Raw genomic sequence first — 14,142 nt, 5'->3', positions numbered from 1 at the left:
CGGCAGTCAGTCATGTCAGCACAGCTGCTCCAAAGAGGAACACACACTGATTTCAGCTTAAATTCCCTTTCTATATATACACTTAAGGCACACTTACAAATATCTTAAAGGGGTCATATTATGCCCTTTTACAAAGTCTTGATTTTGTTTTTGGGGTGTACAAGAATATGCTTTCACACTTGGTTGTTCAAAAAACACATTATTTTCCACAAATTTTACATTATTACAGCACCTCTCTCCCCTGGCTCAAATGCGTCGTTAGTTCCTGTTTCGATGAAGCCCCTCCTTCTGAAATACGAAATGTGCTGTGATTGGTTAGCTGGCCCAGTGTGTTGTGATTGACACCGCGTGTTTGGGAAATGTCACGCCTCTTGCGGTAACTGCGAGTTTCATCTGCTCAGGTGTAAATACTAAGGATGGCCTTAATTTCAAACCAATTCAAGCCTGATTCAAACTTAAGAATGTTAATAAACAAAAGTATCGTCTAGAACGGATTTCATGCATAGACTTTGCAAGCATGGGTTTCAGAGCGGTGTGTTTTTTTATTTTTTTTTATTTTCTTATACATTTTAGATACATTGTACACCATTTAATCATGATATTTGTCGGAAAACTATGTAATATAAACAGTAATTGATCACAAAACCATGGTTATTTTCCTAAGGGGCGGTGAACAACCTTACAAAAGCTACAGTAAACACTATATCAACACTAATGTTGGCTAGCAGGCGAGCGGAGGCAAAGCTTTGCCCTTTGTTTACATCATAGCAACTAGGCTACATAAAACTTATAATTGAAACTGTTAATAGAAAACACAACTACAAATAATAAGACATCCTTACAAGTTGTGATCCATAAACAATGGATTGTCCCTACAAAGTGGGAACTGCTCCATTTCAGGAGAAGCTTTTGTGCGTAGTCTGCATTGTACTCTCTTAGGTTCTGGAGGCTCTTCTCCATAAAATGCTCCACACACTGTTCCTGAACATTATAACCCCAACGTGTACCAGTGTTTAAAATCAATTTTATTTAAACACTTTCTGGCTGTCAAACATTAAGTGTAACATGTTCATAATGTGATAACTTGAAACAATGTTAGTATACTGGCTAGACTTGACTCAGTACAACTGGTAGCATTGTGCTAGTTACGTCAAGTTTATACATCAGGTTCAAGATGTATAGTTGAATGCACTCACTTTGGATAAAATCATCTGCTAAATGCATAAATGTAAATATTTATCTCTTGCCCTTTATGCTGAGATCCTAGAGAGGAAGTGCAATGGAGTGTAGTGCAGTTGATTCTTTACATCATGATAAATATCCAGCTGTAAATAAATTTTCACATTGTCTTAACTGATTTAAACAGGTCTGTATCTCATTGGTTCTTTCAAATGATTGATCATATTTACTAAGAATGTCGCTCATTATTTAAACTGTGCACTTCTACACAAAAGATAATGTGAATCAATGAATGTTTGAATTCACAGAACCTATAAAGAAAACAAGGAAATTATTTAATTTATGATCGACTGGTCCAGTGAACATTTATTGTAGGTTATTGACTACAGGAGTCTTTAATGTGTATGCACTCACTATAGCTGTGTCCCAATTCAGAGGCTGCATCCTTCGAAGGCCACGAAGGTCGGACTGAGCATTGTTAAATGGGACGGTCTACCCTTCGGAGGACTGTTCTTGTCGCCAACTGTGACAGCTGCCATTGATGAGTGGCTGTAACGTTTGTACTGGACTTTTTTGAAAGTTATAATAAACTGAAAACAAAACAGGGTTCACAAACTGTCTAAATATGTTCATCGTAGTCCATTTCTATATGTAATAAAGACTATAAACTATATATAATCGCATCTTAGTAAGATACAAGTCAACATCATTTGAACCGCATTCAAGTTTTAGTTGTGTCATTGGATATTTGAGTAAGCTGAAAACCAATACTTGCATTTAAAAGTTTAATTCGGCAATTACTCTCTCTCTCTCAAAAAAAATTCTGGGGTAGGCAAGGCCACGAAGGATCCATCTGTTGTATCCTTCATTTCATGGGAAACGAAGGCTGCATTTGGAGCCTTCGACTTGGGAAAGCCATCGTCGTGTCGCTGTGACACAATCGACTTTCGTATGCGCCCTTCAAATGATACAGCCTGTGAATTGAGACGCAGCTATAATGACATGTACAGTATTTTGAATATAAAGTATGTTTTTTGTTTTTTTTTACTTTATGAACATCTGGGTTATTGTAAAACTGCATGGTTTTCAAAGTCCATTTATCAAGCACAGAATAGGCAAAACATTTAGTTGAAGATGAAAACAAAATTAATGATCAAGATGACATTTTCTCTACATCCTACATCATGGAACTCTTGCATCCCTAAATTAGACACAAAAATGGCAATTGTCCATTACCACTCATGATAGTACCTATGATGGTACAAGGATTTCCAGAGTAGCAGAAACAAGGATCTATAGAATAATCCAGGAAATCCTGCATCATGGTCAAGACATTAGCATGTGCACACCATTCGGTTTACAGACAGAGTAGGACTGAACAGACAGCTCAGTTGAAATGCAATCCTTCAAATAAGCCACTTCAAGCGTTCCTTTGTATGGCAGCTTGTGAACGAAGAGTTTTTATCTATGCATTGTCTATGCTGGTCTGGATGCATCTGAATAAAGCACCTTTTCTGCTGGTTTCAGACACAAGCGAGAGTAAAAAGGCAGTAGATTTAGGCAGGTCCCCTAGTGCGGTTTTATCTCATTCAAATGTGCCAATTTTCCTACACAGTTTGAGATTTCTATATTCTTTTTTCTTTTTTTAAACACTCTCCTTTCAGATGATATTGAGCAGAGCTATTGCTATCTAAGAGTCCGTTCTCTAGGCAAATTAGATAGGCCTACAACAGAGCCAGATAAGGCCTTATCATGGAATAAATTACACTATAGATTCACTATAGATTACACTGACTTTTTAATGTCAGGTTCGCCTTAATCTGCCTCTGGTAAAAAAAAAAAAGTCGATAAAGCTCATTCAGTACAAGTGCTGCATTTCATGAATGTATGACGGAAATTTCGCTGACCACAAGCTTTGATCTTGCTGCCTGGTGGTGGAAATGCGGCAGTCAGGTTATATAAACGCTGGTTCAGCGGTGAGATTATGGTGAAGCAGATATATACGGCGTAAGGTTTAATTCATTTCATTTCCTCAGTCATGCAGTTAACTGATCACGAACTCTGGAATGCCAGAGGGATCAATGCATTCTCTCCTAGCCCTTTTAAGTGACGCATTTTGGCCATTCATAGGCCTGAGACCTTAAATATGTGATATAAAGCGTGATTAGCAGCAGAACTTCTAATAATAGGGAGCACCTGGTCCTTTCATTCAGTCATACATGACTAATTTTCTACGCACTTCTGAGAGAGATTGTTTGAGAAACGGCCTAGGTTATCACCACATCGGTCACTCGGATGATCGGGAAAAGAGCTCACAAAGGCTACAGAGGAATAGCAGGGATTGCATTGGCACCTGACTATTTCCATTTGACATCCCTGGCACAGAGACAAGGATTACTGTCCAATTTAGCTATCTTCTGAGGCTTACCGCTATCTAAACAGCTTGCCACTTCAAAGTGGAGGACAAACAGGGCAGAAATGGACTGTTCTCTTGGACTGAATCAGCTTAGCAGAACTCCATTTAAATGGCTGGAGCTCTGGAAGAAAAGGCGTTTTTGATCTCGGAGGAAAAAAGAAGCTTGGTAAACCTATGAGGGACCTCTGCACTGCCCCTCAGTGCTCATATGAGGTAAAACACTTAAATTGGGATTAGCTTTAAAGGTGGAGTGTGGTGGCTAAATAGAAGTTCTAGTGTTCTTGAAGTCAGTGCAATATTATAGGCCTACATCACATTTAAATGTGCTGAGCTATAGGAATGGCAGTATCCTAACAGCCAAAAATCTCTTCAAGCTTTTTCATGAGGGGCGTTCTTCTTATAAAAGCAGCTAGCCTACCATAAAAAAGTTCAAGTCTAAGATTTGTTAATATTTTCTTATATTAAAAAATTAAGTTTATTCCTATGATGGCAAAGCTGATGCCAAATTTACTCCAGTCTTCAACGTACAGTATGGATTTTTTTCTCCACTAGGGGTCGCTAACCTATTTACAATAACAAAGGCGTGATGACGCAACATTTGCTAAGAATTATGGATCTTGTCGTCAACGTCAAGCCGACCGATCTAATAATGTTTATGGATGACTGAATACATCAATGTTTTTATCATGACTGTGATATGAAGCAGTTCGGGATTGCTAAGAGACAGCTATCAGCTCCACAAGCGACGCGAGTCCCGCGGATATAAAAGGAATATGGACATTTCATTCTACCGAACTACACGCGAGTGCAGAATTACTACTCACAGGTCAGTTTATTAGACAAATTAAACTTGTGAGGTAACGCAGCGCTGTTTCACTTGGTCTAACATTACACTAGCACACTAAACTGCATTTGAATGTGTTGAAATTTATGTTTTAGTCTGTCTGTAGATCAACATGAGAATAACATACAGATCATATTCTGACATTTTATCATTGTTGAACTAACAGTTATAAAACATTGATTAGTTTTATGTAAATGTGCTCACCTGTTTAATAAAGTACATGTAGGAGCGGTCGAAGTCTAAATTACACTATAGATAGGACGTGGAGCGGCATCTCGAAAACACCGCGCTGATATTGATTCTCGTTTTAGTTCTCCTTTTTTATCCAAAGTCTGCTTGCCATGGTCCATAATGTTTGAACGAAACAACAACAGCGTGCAGATAGACATTGCGAACTAAAGTGATCCACGTCTGTCGCCTTGGTTACTATCAGAGGGCTCTGGTTCATAGCTCTGGTTGCCATGGCAGTACAAGCGGAAACCAGGGACAACGCGGATATGACGCCATTGACTGCGACAAAACGGAAATAAAGAAACGTGCCGTGTCTTCGAATTAAATTAAAATTTCCTGGTTTGAAAGTTGTTGGAAACAGTCGGGATAATGTAAGTAAACAACTAAAAAATATATCTAACATAGATATAGTGATTTTTGCTATTTTTAAAGCAAAAAAGTTACATATTGTGCCTTTCAGTGTCACATGATCTTTTAGAAATCATATTAATGTTGAAACAGTTGTGCTGCTTAGGCCTAAACATTTTGCAAGGCAAGGCAAGGCAAGTTTATTTATATAGCACTTTTCATACACAGTGGCAATTCAAAGTGCTTTACATAGAAGAAATTAAAATAATAAAAAGAAATAAGAATAATTAAAACAGTTTAGAAAAATAAAAAAAATAAAATACAGTACAGTACAAACAGTCGGACGAACATTGGCACAGTGCTCATTCATTAAATGCATAGCTAAACAGATGTGTTTTGAGTCTGGATTTGAAAGTGACTATTGTAGGAGCACGTCTGATCTCTTCTGGAAGCTGGTTCCAGCTGCGGCTGGCATAATAGCTAAAAGCAGACTCGCCATGCTTAGAGTGAACCCTTGGTATTTCTAGCTGATATGATCCTAGTGATCTGAGTGATCTGTTGGGTTTATATTCAGTGAGCATATCTGCAATATATTGAGGTCCTAGGCCATTAAATGATTTATATACCAGTAATAATACTTTAAAATCAATCCTAAATTTCACTGGGAGCCAGTGTAAAGACCTGAGGACTGGTGTGATATGTTCATATTTTCTGGTTCTGCTCAGAATCCTGGCAGCAGCGTTCTGTATGAGCTGCAACTGTCTTATGGTCTTTTTGGGAAGGCCAGTGAGGAGTCCATTACAATAATCCACCCTGCTGGTGATGAAAGCATGAACAAGTTTCTCTAAGTCTTGTCTGGAAACAAAGTATCTAATTCTTGCAATATTTTTCAGATGATAGTATGCTGATTTAGTTATTGCTTTGACATGACTACTGAAACTAAGGTCTGACTCTAGTGTCACACCAAGATTCCTGACTTGATGTTTAGTTGTTTGACCCCTAGAGTGAAGGTATGCGTTCACCTTGAGAACTTCATCTTTGTTTCCAAATGCAATGACTTCAGTTTTGTCTTTGTTTAACTGAAGAAAGTTTTGACACATCCAACTGTTGACTTCATCAATGCATTGGCACAGGGAGTCAATGGGGCTGTAATCGTTAGGCGATAGGGCTAAGTAGATCTGTGTGTCGTCTGCATAGCTGTGGTAAGCAATTTGGTTCTTTCTCATTATTTGGCTCATTGGGAGCATATACAGGTTGAACAGGAGTGGCGCAAGAATTGAGCCTTGAGGGACTCCGCATGTCATGGATGTCCACTCAGACTTATAATCTCCTATACTCACATAATAACCTCTCCCATCTAAGTATGACCTGAACCATTTTAGGACTTTCCCAGAAAGCCCCACCCAGTTTTCCAGCCTGTCAAGAAGTATGTTATGATCGACAGTGTCAAATGCAGCACTGAGGTCGAGTAGCACCAGCACTGATAATTTGCCTGAATCAGTATTTAAGCGAATATCGTTTATTATCTTTATGAGCGCTGTCTCTGTGCTGTGGTGCGGTCGGAAACCAGATTGAAAATTGTCAAAGTATCCATTCGAGCATAAGAATTTGTTCAGCTGATTGAAGACAACTTTTTCAATGATCTTGCCTATGAAAGGAAGATTTGAGATCGGCCTATAGTTGCTTAATATGGTCTTATCCATATTGTTCTTTTTCAGGAGGGGCTTGACAACTGCAGTTTTCAGGGAGTTTGGAAAACTCCCAGAGAGAAGTGAGGCATTTACCACTTCTAGAAGATCTGCTTCTAAACTATTTAACACACTTTTGAAAAATGATGTGGGAAGTGTGTCAAGAGCACAGGTTGATGTTTTAAGGTGCTGTACGGTTTCTTCCAAAATTTTGCCATCAATTTCTTTGAAGTCAGACATAGTAACTACTTTCTCAGGTGGTTTGATGGTCTGTCTAACCCCAGGGCAACTCAAGGATGTGCTGATCACCTTTCTGATATTATTGATTTTCTCAGAGAAGAAAGAAGCAAACTCACTGCACTTGTTGTCCGAGAGCATTTCACTGGGAATCTGGCTTGGGGGGTTTGTCAGTCTCTCTACAGTAGCAAAAAGAGTGCGTGTGTTGTTTAAATTACTGTTTATAATATTTGAGAAGAAAGTCTGTCTAGCTTTGCCTAGTTCCATATTAAAAGCATGGATGCTGTCTTTGTAGATGTTATAATGGACTACAAGTTTTGTCTTCCGCCACATGCGCTCTGCATTTCTGCATTGTCTTTTCATATTTTGCACTGCTGTTGAGTTTCTCCAAGGTGCTTTTTGTCTGCCACTCTTCTTCCTGACTTTCACAGGAGCAATATCATCAATTACACTTTTAACTTTTGAGTTAAAGGAATCAAGGAGAAAATCAACAGAGTCTGCAGATATGCTTGGTGTTAAGGATATAGCCTTCATAAATAGTACACTAGTGTTCTCATTTAAGCATCTCTTCTTGACAGACACAGATCTAGCTTCAGTGGCAGGAGAGATCAATATATCAAAGAAAATACAGAAATGATCAGACAGTGCTACATCCTTAATAACAATCGATGAAATGTTTAGACCCTTACTGATAAGTAAATCTAGAGTGTGTCCACGATTGTGTGTGGGTCCATGAACATGCTGAGTCAGATCAAAAGTTTTTAAAACAGTATTGATTTCTTTTGCCATATTGGTTTCTGCATTATCTATGTGGATGTTTAAATCTCCAGCAATGGCAAAACAGTCAAACTCTGATGTAATTGTTGATAACATTTCTGTAAAGTCCTCAGCAAAGGCTGGAGAGTATTTTGGAGGCCTGTAAATAATGATAAGTAAAATGCGTGGAGCACCTTTTAACACAATACCCAGATATTCGAAAGACAAGTAATTCCCAAATGATTTTTGCTTACACTGATAGATATCTTTAAAAAGAGCAGCTAGACCCCCACCTCTCTTAACAGCTCTGCAGACACTCATAAAAGTAAAGTTCGGGGGGGCTGCTTCATTGAGGATTGTTGCACTGCAGCTGTCTTCTAGCCAGGTCTCATTTAGAAGCATAAAATCCAGATTGTTTGTGGTTATTAAGTCGTTGACTAGAAGTGATTTATTTTTAAGTGAGCGAATGTTAAGGATTGCTAACTTAACAGACTTACTTTTCCCCACAGCAATATTAGTTTGACGTGTAAGAGGCACCAGATTAGTTTGTGTGTGTGTGTGGAATCCTTGCATTTTTCAGGATACTTTGATATATAAAGTTCAAGGAACAGCATTTATTTGAAATATATATTTTTTTGTTACATTATGTATTCACTGTCTCTTTTTATTGGGTAAAAATCCGTACTGTCCCCAAACATTTGAATATATATTATTGTATAAAACCCATTTATACTGTATGAGAAAAATATTAAGTGTGATATAAAAACAACACATTTCCAAAAATAAATAACAGGCTTTTTCATTGCATTGCAATTTCATTGAACAAAGAAATATTAAGAATATTAAATTCTGTAAATGTGTTTAAAATTGTTAAACATTACTGTCTTGAAGGGATAGTTCACCCAAAAATACGTGTAGAAATGTATATGGGTTTAGAACAACATGACGGTGAACGGAGCCCCTAAAGGGACATGGTGATGGGAAAATATGAGATGGGAGGAAAAATATCTATATTTCAATGATTTAGCATTCTCTTGCAAAAACATGGGACATGGTGATGAAAAAAAAATATTTCAATGCTTTTGTGTCATCTTGCAAAAGTTTTGACTCCCCCGAGAAACTTTGCATTCGCTTGCAAAGAACTCAAAAGGTTTGTGAGCGAAAGCAGTTTCTCAGGGGAAGTGGGGAACACAAACGTTTTCCGAGGGGACGCAAAGTTTCTTGGGGAACGCAAAAGAATTGAATTTTTTTTTTTCATCACCATGTCCCATGTTTTTGCAGACCCCAAGCACCCCATTGACCCCAGTTTGAAAATGTCTGACCTAGGTAATTATAGAATACTATCTCATTATTATTTCAACCCTGAGCAAGGTACTTAATCTCAGTGTTTTGTCTGGGAACTGGCCCTGCAATTACTGTAGCTTAGTGGCTTTAGGTAAACAGCAACTGCAAAGTGACAAGTAATTATCTCAAATGACTATTAAGGTAATTAAGCTTCCATTTTAATAAAGCAGATGACGCCATATACATCTAAAACATAATATTTGGGATATTGCAAATGTTCCTAGCACATCATGACTGGTTGCAAAAATACACAAGGATTGATTTCACAAGTCTATTAGTAGAGGAGCATTGCAAACTTAAATATCAAATCACTATTATTTCATGAAGACAATCAGCATGACATTACACCAGAGATCAACGAGGGAAGGGTTATCATTGGTGATGTTTACTTTGGGCTATGAGCTACAACCACAAAGACACTGTGCAAGGAGAGCAAAGATTATGACACTTTTGAAGAGTTACCAAGCTCAAGCACTTACAAAAGAGATGTCAGAAATGACCAATGGCACACAGGAGAACAGATCAAAAAGAGTTCTCATTGACAATAATGCAAGTGCCTTAGTGAGTACATTTTAAAGCAACAACATTCATTAAAAAACAAGATGAAATGCATATTTCAACCAATATAGTATAAGAGCAATTCATTATTTTAAAAAACATCCCATTACTTAAAAAAACACTTTTTTTCTTTCTTTTTTTTTGTAAATGAAAATAATGATTAAAAAAAATATCGATAGGGGGAAAAGGGTAGCCAATCTGAACTGGTTTATATTTGAACAATATGCTTTAAAATACTGATTGTCTTATCTACATGAGCTTTGAAATATTGTGAGACACTCTTCTCCACTGTAAATTAAAGGAAAGTGAAGGTGAAATGTGCATGTCCGACTGCAGAGTATAAAACCAGTGAAGGAAAGACACTGAATAGGAAAAGAGAAATCGCCACATCTATGTATATGATACAAAGCTGGTCAAATTCGTATATCACATACCACTGAAACGGTACAGGGCTGAATAGTGCTCCCATCTCAAACACATTTGTAATCTCTGCTGGCTTTTGTGCTGCATGCAATACAATATAGAAGTGACTATAATATATGATCTAATCTAGATGATACGAAATGCTATGAGGACTTCACTTTAAGTAACACTTGAATACTTTCTGATATGCTTCATAAATTTGAAACAACTGGTTTAACCAAGGAAAAAAAAAGGTTTGAATAGCTTATAAATGACGTTCTTTGATGCAATTCAGATTTTTCTTTTATCAAACATATATTTTTAAACATTGCATAAATGTAAATTATATACAAGCAAACAGAAATTATCTCTAAAATACCTCACTGCATGTAGGGAAATAACTGTAAGCTATTGAAGGTGCAAAAACTGTAGATTATTCAACAGTGGGATAATAGCGCAAGACAAAGTGTTTAAACATACAATAAAATAAAACAAAAAAGAGAAAAGAAACAATAAATCTTATTGGAAGCCAAATCTTATAATTCAGCTGGGTGAGGAAAGACAATAAAAGAAGCAAATAAACGTGTGACAGGAATGCTGATGATCAGCTCATCTCCTCCTCACTCGTCATCGCTTTGGCTCCCCTCTGACTGCTCCTGAAAACAAAAACACAATGACATTACACGCACATGCAGACACACAGATCGGCCCACGCTCTAGAGCTCTGGTGACCCGCGTCCACCCCCGCACCACACCTGACTGAACGCTGGTCTGCAGAGCCTCATTACTCGTGGACTGAGCTGCTTACTGAACGTGCTCTCTTATTTCTGGATAATGAGACAATCTCACACTGATTCATGGGCCATGGTCACAGGGCTCTGAGATGTTCACACTGACTTGATGTGAGGAGGCTAAGCGATTTACTGACGTTCAGACATGAAGCAATCACATCAATGGAAAAGAGCGCATGTGAATGGAGGTTTCGAAAGCGAGAGAAACAGACAGACTTACATTTTCCTCTTGAACTGCAGCAGATGGGATAAAGAGATGAATGAATGAAGGGCACAGTGTATCCTTTTTTCTCATAAATGACTCCCTAAGGGAACTGCATAACACCTCAAATACCTCTTAGATGTTGAAAGATAAGGACAAAGATGGCTAAGCATCTATAAATCTCTTTGTAAAGTTTTTTTTTTTTTTTTGGGTGGGGATGGGGGGGTAATATCCTCAAGCATATTCAATCAAAATGTCAATGTATACACCTGAGGTTTTTGATCACAAGATGTGTAATTAGGCTAAATGTCAACTGGCTAAACAGACTGCATCAATGACAGGCCTAATTGATGAGAGGAATAGTAGACCTACATTCTCCTCTTGTTCTTCCTCGCTGTCATCGTCACTGACCACAGGCTTAGCCTTTCCACGACTCGGTCTCTTCTTGCCTTTGTCCTGACATCTCTCGTCCCGTTTACTCAGCTTAATTTTCACCTTCACTGACTTAGCTTTAATTAAAAAAAAAGAAAAAAAAGAAGAATTGTAATAAAAGAGAAATTAAATAAATATAGCACAACTCTATCAGAATTATAAATACAAATTAGCTTATAGAATTGTCATTTTAATACAATAACACTATGACACATCTATTAAAAGCCCATCTCAAATGCCACCTTTCTAAAACAGTACTTTGTAGTTAACCTGTTTCTTTGATCAATTGTAAAATTAACATTAAACATTAAAAACCTCATGAAATCTGGCTTTTAGTCTATCAGACGTCATCAATATGCCAGTGTACTCGATAAAAATGACAAAATTCACTTTTAGTAGATAGACATTTAAAATGTAGTATTCTCTCAAAAATACAAATGACTCATCCTGCATTGCACTGATTTTTGTCCAATCAGATGCTCTGATCGATTGAGAATGTCAATGCAGTTGACTAGCAAGTAGAAAATCATGTTCATGCTGTGATGTAACTAAAGCCTTAAGTCACCTTTCCACTATTTTCGACATTTGTGTACGGTTGCCGCATTTCATCCCCTAGAAGCAGTCGAATGGAACTTTTAAACTGGCCATGAATCAGTCGTTGTCTTCCACTTATTCATCATGAGGAGAGATTCCCTGATATGATTGTAAAGCACTTTGGGTGTACAGTAATACATATGAAAGCGCTATATAAATGCCCCATTCTATTCTATTCTATGTTAAAATTAATGAATTATTGAATATATGATATATCCAAATAAAACAACAACAAATGCCAATACGCCTAAAATAAAAGCATAGTAGGTTTTCTATGGCTAATTAACATAAATAATGTAATTTTTATAAAATAATTATTTTTAACATAAATATAACACCTCATTTTACACAAATAATGTTTAAAGATGAATGTTTTAGTGCAAAGATAATGACAATTCTCACCTCATCCACATAGTATTGATTAAAGTACATCACATCCGACCCAATTTAACTGCAAAGGTTTAAATATTTCAACTCACACGAAGCTAAAATTGGATTAGACAATTATGCATGTGCATATGATGCGCACACAAAGCTCCCGTACTACTTTCCACTGACTTCGGAGATAGTGAAAAGCTTTTAAGCCTTTGAAATGTGCCGCCCAAACAACCTGTTTCAACAAAGGAAAGAACTGCACTTCTCAAGCAAGTACAAGGTATTGTAGAGCTTTAGCTTCATTAGTATCAGTGAATTGGTCCTTTGTTAATGAAAAATCTTACACTCTTCCTCTGAATCTTCCTCATCATCGTCATCATCATTGCTGTCATCGTCACTCTCCTCCCTGGCAATCTTTTGTCTGGCACTCTTGAATACTGACTGGAGAACGATGGAGTCCTCATAGATCTACAAAAAACAAAGGGTAATTTACAAGCAATAATTTAAAACAAACACACCCCTTGCTGTGATTAACTGTATTATCTGCAACCCGAACAAAGTAGGAACAAGGTGAGGTAAAAATAATAAAACCATTATCTGACACATTCCTTTCAAATAAAAAGGGATGCTTAGAACTGTTTGAGAGATTTGATTATATTTTTGTAGACGTCTAGACTCCATTTCCAGATTGTGCCAATTTCAGAAGAGATTAAATATTGATTTCAAACACACAGACAAAATCTGGTAAGTAATCCAGTAATCACAATACACCATGAAAATGCTGTGTAAAGAGATCCTCAGAAATGGATATAACTGATCTGAAATATAATGTGCAGTTCTTCTTATAAACCTTTGCATAAATAAATGCAATACATCAGGGAATTGGCAGTAATAATCTTCTTTAGACAAACCAAAAATCCCAATTTTATAGCAGACAATAGCCATTTACAAACAGATCAGTGGCTATTCATGACATGCTTAATGTTTCCATGTATGACAAGCACTTTATAGAACTCCTGCAACATAAAATCATTGCAAAATGGTGGTGTGGTCCTACTAGGCAATTCATACCTAAGACAGTCATGGAGGGTGTTCAATCCATTTAATCACTCACCTGTGAGCCCTCTAGATTGTAAGTCTGAGCATTGTGACAAAGAAGCATGACGTCTTTCTCCAGATCGCTCACACTCCTGTACTTGTGGCAGCGCACACGCTCCTGCAAAAACAAGAACACTTCTAACACCAAAACAATCCTTCACCTGTAGGGTGCAACGTTAACAACTGAGGAAATTGCCAATTAGAGTTGCAACAGAAAATTAGAGACACCGACATTACGAAAAACACGCAAGGCGAGTGAGGCGGCCCATTATAAGGACGAAAACATCAGTTTATCTCATCTTAAAACACAAACCAATTCTCTATGGCAGGGTAATCCTGTTATCATCCAGCCAAAGTAATGAGTGTGCCAGTCCTGATCGGACGATAATACGTCACAGCAGAACATATAATATGTGATGTCCAGATGTGTGTAGGCTTTAGGGCCACACTGAAAAAAAGATGTACTGTAACTCACGTACCTTGATCTTCTTGAAGTCCACTGGCTTCCTTATCAGTTCATAGTATTCAGGGAGCTCTTTCCTGGAGGGCAACTGTACAAAGACCTCGCTGAGCTGACGGCCTGATCTGTGATCAGAAACAGAGATTGAGGCTTATCCTGACTTCCTCAGACTGCACGGAGAGAGATA

General features: G+C 37.5%; 1 protein-coding gene across 1 annotated transcript in view; it reads right to left on the bottom strand.

Annotated features, from left to right (window-relative positions):
- Positions 1-9,184: 9,184 nt before the first annotated feature.
- smarca2 (SWI/SNF related BAF chromatin remodeling complex subunit ATPase 2) overlaps positions 9,185-14,142 on the bottom strand; it is a 57,768-nt gene continuing 52,810 nt past the window's right edge. Inside the window, 5 exon segments of the mRNA XM_084115523.1 lie at positions 9,185-10,659; positions 11,369-11,505; positions 12,742-12,865; positions 13,512-13,613; positions 13,975-14,080. Of these exon segments, the coding sequence (XP_083971649.1) occupies positions 10,624-10,659; positions 11,369-11,505; positions 12,742-12,865; positions 13,512-13,613; positions 13,975-14,080 (505 nt within the window). The 3' untranslated portion in view covers positions 9,185-10,623.

This window comes from Abramis brama, assembly GCF_963993115.1.
Source record: "Abramis brama genome assembly, chromosome: 5".
NCBI classification, from domain to species: Eukaryota; Metazoa; Chordata; class Actinopteri; order Cypriniformes; family Leuciscidae; genus Abramis; species Abramis brama.
Note: the sequence above shows the minus strand (reverse complement) of the source record. Positions and strands in the feature narration are given on the sequence as shown.